We start from the raw sequence: 8,585 nt of genomic DNA on the forward strand, positions 1-8,585 counted from the left end.
CAATTTGATTCGATCAAACACTGAAAAACGAGCACAAAATTTTTAAGGCTGTCTGTTTAAGCGAATCACCATCTTATGGGACATGTGAAAAGATAAATCTCACATCTTGAAATGGTTGAAGTTTTATCGACTTTAATGCCATATTAAGATTTGGAGTTTTACATTAAAATGTCCAACTTTATTAAGAAAAATAATCTGAATTTTTGTATTTTGATCTATATCTAACCAATATGAAATTTATCTATTGACATGTAACACAGGAAAAGTAAAGGCGGGCAGGCAGGGAGTAAGGTTATCAAGAGCAAAGTCTAATTCAAGCAACATTTTGTCACGTTGAGACCTCCGTTAAGCATAAAATAAAAAGCTTTCAGGGTATACTCAATAACACACTATTCTGTCGCATTTAATTCTCCCTACAACTTTTATATGGTCAAATACTGATTTAAGTTAATTTAACTTGTGGATTACACAATATTTTTGGCAGGTTATTTCTGAGGATTTTGAAGTTATCAAGGCATACTTCGTTAATAGATTTTGTGGAGAGTAATTTTTTAGAGAATATGTGAATGAAAAATAGAAAAAAAGTTATAAATCCAAATATAAAATTATTTATTAAGAGATCGTGAGATTGAAAACATCTGGAAAAATCATTTTTCAAAAATTTGTACAAAGTAGGGCTAAAGAAATATTTACTACCTAATTATTATCAATCATGCTACATGTACAGAAATGTTTGACAATTGTTTTTATAGATTGCCAGTTGATAAAATTTCAATGGATATTGATTAAAAAAACCAAGTCAAATCGGTTAATACATTATTGTCGCCTCATCTTTTGTAATGGTTTTTTCTTCTCTCTCTCTCTCTTTTTTTTGTTTTTTTTTGTTTTTTTTTTTGTTTTGTACATTTCGTCCATTCAATGAGCTCCATTCAATTGTTATAAGTTGAAATCACAATTCCAAAATATGTATTTATCTACTTGTCTCTTTTGTTAGAATTTACGTTCTGAGATCTGCAAAAACTCATCAATGGAACTGATTCAAGCAAAACATATCTGAATTTGGCTGTCAATCTTTAGAAGTTGAGTACTGGAAATTAAGCCCTAAGACTGTTCCCATACACATTTCTCTCGAGGATGAATACAAAATTCATCAGAGTTTACAATATGTTCGAGTACAATACTGTACAATACAACAACAGAGTACGAGGTTCAACTTCGAAAACAAAGTATTCAGGTACATTTTAGCAAGTCCCTCTTCGAGTCTCATTCTTTGAAAATTCATTTTTCTCCGAATCATTTTCAACTATTCATCATTCCAATAAAATAATTTTACACGTGAACTTACTTTTTAACCACACATTCTCTCAAAAATAAATAAATAAATAAATAACAATCACTATTCCGCGATGAACGCAGTAACGGTCGGCTATCTTTTTTCTCAGGTTTGGGAACTTGCAAAGTGGGAGCATCGTGCACCAAGTTAATCCAAAATCCAGCTGCACGAGTAAATTCTTCATGTGGGATGAAATGGAATACATCCCTTTCTCCTGAAAGTCTTCAAATTATCTCCCATTTCTGCAAAATCGCTACGGTTAAGAACTAAGAAGTGAATTTAGTTGAGACAGAAGCCTAAAAGGAATAATACAACTTATATAACATGTCGGGGGTTATGATATTTTGGGAGCTTTATGCCAATTTTAAATTAGAGTCCCATATTTTGAGTCTTTTTGTACAGAGTTTTAGCCCCAGTTTGATGGAGATTAAGCCATTTTTTGAGCCCAATTTTTTTTATCAAAATATATTTTTCAACAATGATTTGATACCATTTCAACCATACATTTTTCAATAAAATAATATTTCACGTAAATCCAAAACTTTTCCTTATTTTTTAACTACATGTTCTCCATCGTAACACTATTTCAAAATGCATTTTTTTGAAAAAAATGGGGCTCAAACAATCCCTAAAATATAATTTTCATTTTTTTCGAAATGCATAATTAGTTTCTTATGTTTGCATATGATACTTCTATATTACAGATTTCATAAATACTACTATAAAATGAAAGATTCTAGACTAATTAGACAATCAAACTATAATTAAAATAACTATCAGAAATGTGTAAAAAAATAAAAACAAGATCATGGACAACATGAAACTATTTTCATATTCTTAACACTGACAAATGACAAATTACTGATTTATGTTCTCAAACAAGCAACTTAATTTTGTGCCATCAATCACATACTACGACCTTAAATATCGGGTGTATTTCAATCAAACACATCAACCTCATCCTAAAGTGATCATCTAATTCTCAAACATAAATAAATGACAATTTAATTTTGTTCCCTCAATCACATTCTACGACCTTAAATATCGGTTGAAATTCAATCAAACACATCAAACTCATATTCTAGAAGTCGTCATCTAAAATTATAGGTTGCTACAGTAAAAATGAAAACTCAGAAATTGCTGGATCTTCAGCTTAGCTTCAGTGAAAAGCACAAGGGTTGGTTGAGCTTATACCTAACTTTTGTTAATGCTTGAAGGGTGTAGGATTGCAAAAGAAATTAGTACCAAACACATGCATGAAAGTGTCATCCGAGCCTTATATTGCAAGATTTAGGACAATAACACAGGAGATATTCATCGAGTGACAAAAGGTTTATTCAGATCTAAGTTTGTGACGATGAGGAAAATTGCCAATCAAGAAACAACAGGTGGTCAACAGGTCAAGTTTGCATGAGTTTAAAGTCAGGACTCAAGAGTAAATCAAGATAATTTTGCACGTGTCGGATACGGACATGCTAGCCAAATTGAAGTGTCTGTGCTACGTAGGTCAGGAGTAAATCAAGATAATTTTGATCTATTTCTGCTGTACTTTAAGCAGACATACATTCATTTCCCGGTCTTAGCATCCATTGAGAATAATAACACAATAAAATAAATAAACCCAGCTAATAGCTTAATTTCAACAGAAGAAAAGTCATGTCTGCATAACTTTATGAGAGAGAGTGCAGTCGACATTCCCAAGTACTCAAAAAGAAGAGCTCTGCATAGGCAGTAGAACAATGAATTGGGATGATAAAATTAGATGCTGATGAAGTCCCAAAAAGTAAATTTCAATGCTATGGCATGCCAAGCTAGTCTATTATTCAAGCAGAAATATGAAAGGCCGTTTAAAGAACTAAAAATTACCAGCATTATGTTTTGATATAGGAAGCATGTTCACAGCATTCAATTAATTTGAGGAGTTTCCTTGATGCTCTCCCTATCTTCAACTTCTTTGGCAGCTCTCTTCATCTGGACATAGCAGCTGACTATCTGCTGATCTAACTTGTAATGGCGTTCCATTTTCTTCAATGGTTTCATGTCCATGTCGATAAAAGATGCCTAGCAAATTTCCATCTGAATTAGCCATCCAAATTTCTTTCTCAATGAGCCATGAATGAAACGAGAATAAATACAATGGATAAAACTCCTAAAATTTTCAACTTGGATTATTACATTTATTTTCTTACATGTTTACCATTATCAGTGACGTTTCAAAAGAAGGCAACACTAGATAAAGTAATTTCCCTGCTAAACCTATATGACCTAATGATCCATAGGACCACATGACAATATGCAGTACCCAGAAAATCAATATGCGTTAAAAGCTTTTCTGCATGATTATCCACGTCTTGTGAGATAACTTTCTGTACTTAAGAAAATTAGAGAAAACATAACATGGAAGAACTAAATCTAATAATATAGTTAAAATTAACATAATCTTCATCTCAATAAATAATGCCAATAATCTTATGGACAAAAGTCACCTCTGAGTTGTTGAAGATTTTTGTAGAAAAAGGAAATTTGTACTTCTAATTAAAAGGTCATATTCATAAAAACTTTAATCTCATTTGATGCTCTAAAGCACACATTTAATTTCTAGAAGCTAATAAGTAATAAATATCTTGGAGAACTGGTTCACCTTGTAATAAAAAATTTGATCGGTTGATTCTAGATAGACGGTGCTACATGAAGACTCCAGGTCCCCGTTTTCTCTGGATTTGAAACTAATCATCATACTTAAGTCCTTGGCAGTAGCAGATATCAAGTAGACCCTCACAAGTTTTAAGCTTTGATCCCTCGGAATTGAATGCAGAGATGCATATCTTTCCTTTACACCTTTCTGTCTACAGATCATACAAGGCTGAGAAACAATATCATAGTATGAATGAATTGCCCCTTCAATGTCAAAAATATCAAGCTTCTGGACTTCAAGAAGTAGACTTAATAATCCTGACTTGAAAACCGACTCAGTAACAAGCTCGAGAAAATATTTAGTGCGCATCCCATCTTCTGCCCGAATTACATGCTTCAGAGAATAATCAAATTCTTGGTCAACCATACAAGTAGTGTCTGCACCACCACCCAAGCCTCCAAAAATAAGTGAACCATTTAAGAAAACCTGGAAATTGTTTTGAGGAGTAAGGAAGAGGGACTTCATTGCATTTTGGACTCTGTCCTTCGATCCAGAAAACACATCCAGTGGATCATATTTACTTATCTGCGATATCTGTTACAGAACCATGTGAAATCTGTTAGGATCTTCCTTAAGCTGCTCAAAGTGATTTTCGGGCTCAGTTAACCATTAAACATCGAATTCAACATCAAAACCGAAGGTGACCGAATCCGCCGGCTTCTCTTCTCCTATGGTTGCTTTCCTCTTTTGCTTGTTGATTCAATCCACACACTTAGGATGGATACCACACAGGTAAGAGTCACAAAGGCTCAAGCAATTGGCATGGAAGACAAATCACGAAGAAGAAGGCAGAAGAAGAACACGACAGTCTCTCTTGTTGCTCTCGGGTTCTATATGGACGGGTTTGAGAGGCAAAGGAAACCACCAATATATATATATATGTTAAGTGGCCAACATAAGGTAAGTCAAGATATGGTAAGTAAGCTCGACTAGGGTTAATTTCCAATGGAAAGAAACAACAAGCCACAAAGAGTATTAGCCGTCCAATAGGTAAAGCAACGTTTGGTCGGCTCATCCATTATTCGATGTTGAATTATCGTTCAGTCATTCATGTCGATTGATAAAATTAGTTTTCATCATCGCCCGGGAGGTCGTTTGACAACATCATGTCTAACAACCTCCACCTTGGTGTCAAAGGACCTGCAAAGAAAAACGTTTTTCCATTAGTGACACCTCTAACAGAAAAACCGATAAAATTGAAATCATTTACCTGTACCGATGTTTAGAAGCTCTTTGCAACTTCTAAACTTTACCAGTGGCAGCACTTTCGTGCCCATATCTGAAGGATTATACTGTGTGTGAATTTTTTCAAGTCTTACTACTTCTTGTGATATTATATCCCTAATGAAGTGTAACCTAACATCGATATGTTTAGTGGAGAATATGTGAATGAAAAATAGAAAAAAAGTTATAAATCCAAATATAAAATTATTTATTAAGAGATCGTGAGATTGAAAACATCTGGAAAAATCATTTTTCAAAAATTTGTACAAAGTAGGGCTAAAGAAATATTTACTACCTAATTATTATCAATCATGCTACATGTACAGAAATGTTTGACAATTGTTTTTATAGATTGCCAGTTGATAAAATTTCAATGGATATTGATTAAAAAAACCAAGTCAAATCGGTTAATACATTATTGTCGCCTCATCTTTTGTAATGGTTTTTTCTTCTCTCTCTCTCTCTCTCTTTTTTGTTTTTTTTTGTTTTTTTTTTTGTTTTGTACATTTCGTCCATTCAATGAGCTCCATTCAATTGTTATAAGTTGAAATCACAATTCCAAAATATGTATTTATCTACTTGTCTCTTTTGTTAGAATTTACGTTCTGAGATCTGCAAAAACTCATCAATGGAACTGATTCAAGCAAAACATATCTGAATTTGGCTGTCAATCTTTAGAAGTTGAGTACTGGAAATTAAGCCCTAAGACTGTTCCCATACACATTTCTCTCGAGGATGAATACAAAATTCATCAGAGTTTACAATATGTTCGAGTACAATACTGTACAATACAACAACAGAGTACGAGGTTCAACTTCGAAAACAAAGTATTCAGGTACATTATAGCAAGTCCCTCTTCGAGTCTCATTCTTTGAAAATTCATTTTTCTCCGAATCATTTTCAACTATTCATCATTCCAATAAAATAATTTTACACGTGAACTTACTTTTTAACCACACATTCTCTCAAAAATAAATAAATAAATAAATAACAATCACTATTCCGCGATGAACGCAGTAACGGTCGGCTATCTTTTTTCTCAGGTTTGGGAACTTGCAAAGTGGGAGCATCGTGCACCAAGTTAATCCAAAATCCAGCTGCACGAGTAAATTCTTCATGTGGGATGAAATGGAATACATCCCTTTCTCCTGAAAGTCTTCAAATTATCTCCCATTTCTGCAAAATCGCTACGGTTAAGAACTAAGAAGTGAATTTAGTTGAGACAGAAGCCTAAAAGGAATAATACAACTTATATAACATGTCGGGGGTTATGATATTTTGGGAGCCTTATGCCAATTTTAAATTAGAGTCCCATATTTTGAGTCTTTTTGTACAGAGTTTTAGCCCCAGTTTGATGGAGATTAAGCCATTTTTTGAGCCCAATTTTTTTTATCAAAATATATTTTTCAACAATGATTTGATACCATTTCAACCATACATTTTTCAATAAAATAATATTTCACGTAAATCCAAAACTTTTCCTTATTTTTTAACTACATGTTCTCCATCGTAACACTATTTCAAAATGCATTTTTTTGAAAAAAATGGGGCTCAAACAATCCCTAAAATATAATTTTCATTTTTTTCGAAATGCATAATTAGTTTCTTATGTTTGCATATGATACTTCTATATTACAGATTTCATAAATACTACTATAAAATGAAAGATTCTAGACTAATTAGACAATCAAACTATAATTAAAATAACTATCAGAAATGTGTAAAAAAATAAAAACAAGATCATGGACAACATGAAACTATTTTCATATTCTTAACACTGACAAATGACAAATTACTGATTTATGTTCTCAAACAAGCAACTTAATTTTGTGCCATCAATCACATTCTACGACCTTAAATATCGGTTGAAATTCAATCAAACACATCAAACTCATATTCTAAAAGTCGTCATCTAAAATTATAGGTTGCTACAGTAAAAATGAAAACTCAGAAATTGCTGGATCTTCAGCTTAGCTTCAGTGAAAAGCACAAGGGTTGGTTGAGCTTATACCTAACTTTTGTTAATGCTTGAAGGGTGTAGGATTGCAAAAGAAATTAGTACCAAACACATGCATGAAAGTGTCATCCGAGCCTTATATTGCAAGATTTAGGACAATAACACAGGAGATATTCATCGAGTGACAAAAGGTTTATTCAGATCTAAGTTTGTGACGATGAGGAAAATTGCCAATCAAGAAACAACAGGTGGTCAACGGGTCAAGTTTGCATGAGTTTAAAGTCAGGACTCAAGAGTAAATCAAGATAATTTTGCACGTGTTGGATACGGACATGCTAGCCAAATTGAAGTGTCTGTGCTACGTAGGTCAGGAGTAAATCAAGATAATTTTGATCTATTTCTGCTGTACTTTAAGCAGACATACATTCATTTCCCGGTCTTAGCATCCATTGAGAATAATAACACAATAAAATAAATAAACCCAGCTAATAGCTTAATTTCAACAGAAGAAAAGTCATGTCTGCATAACTTTATGAGAGAGAGTGCAGTCGACATTCCCAAGTACTCAAAAAGAAGAGCTCTGCATAGGCAGTAGAACAATGAATTGGGATGATAAAATTAGATGCTGATGAAGTCCCAAAAAGTAAATTTCAATGCTATGGCATGCCAAGCTAGTCTATTATTCAAGCAGAAATATGAAAGGCCGTTTAAAGAACTAAAAATTACCAGCATTATGTTTTGATATAGGAAGCATGTTCACAGCATTCAATTAATTTGAGGAGTTTCCTTGATGCTCTCCCTATCTTCAACTTCTTTGGCAGCTCTCTTCATCTGGACATAGCAGCTGACTATCTGCTGATCTAACTTGTCTATCGAATTCAGCATTACAGAATTCTAAGCCGTTATCTGTCCTTAAAAATTTGATCCTCTTGCTAGTTTGATTTTCCATTTGTTTCTTCCAATTGTTAAAGTTATGGAAGGTTTCAATTTTGTCTTTCAATAGATAGACCCACTTTCCTGGTGTAGTCATCTATGATAGATAGGAAATACCTACTCCCACCTGATGTGGGATTACTAGCAGGACCCCACAGATCAGAATGCACATATTCAAGCATGCTTTTAGCCTTATGCGTACTAGTGGAGAACGACACTCTATGGTGCTTTCCAAGCACACAGTGATCATAGAACGATAGGTCAGACACACAGTCATTACCAAAAGCACCTTTTTCATTAAGTAACTTAAGTCCTTTAATGCTTACGTGTGCAAGCCTGCTATGCCACATATGTGCGTGATCGATTTTGGAGGAAGAAATAGAGGAGTTTAATCCTCTAATTACTTCCCCAGTAGTGATGTAAATGTCATTTTTCTTGATTCA

The 8,585-nt window shown here is 33.5% G+C and overlaps 1 protein-coding gene across 1 annotated transcript; it reads right to left on the reverse strand.

Moving 5' to 3' along the window:
- Positions 1 to 1,343: 1,343 nt before the first annotated feature.
- On the reverse strand, positions 1,344 to 4,913 carry LOC111408932 (inositol-pentakisphosphate 2-kinase-like). Its single transcript, XM_023038778.1, has 3 exons — positions 3,975 to 4,913; positions 3,200 to 3,394; positions 1,344 to 1,575 (listed from the first exon to the last, which is right to left on the reverse strand). The coding sequence occupies exons 1-2, from the start codon at positions 4,491 to 4,493 to the stop codon at positions 3,239 to 3,241; spliced, it is 675 nt and encodes a 224-aa protein (XP_022894546.1). The 5' UTR covers positions 4,494 to 4,913; the 3' UTR covers positions 1,344 to 1,575; positions 3,200 to 3,238.
- Positions 4,914 to 8,585: the final 3,672 nt, after the last annotated feature.

The sequence above is a fragment of the Olea europaea genome, chromosome 14, assembly GCF_002742605.1.
Source record: "Olea europaea var. sylvestris chromosome 14, O_europaea_v1, whole genome shotgun sequence".
Lineage (NCBI taxonomy): Eukaryota > Viridiplantae > Streptophyta > Magnoliopsida > Lamiales > Oleaceae > Olea > Olea europaea.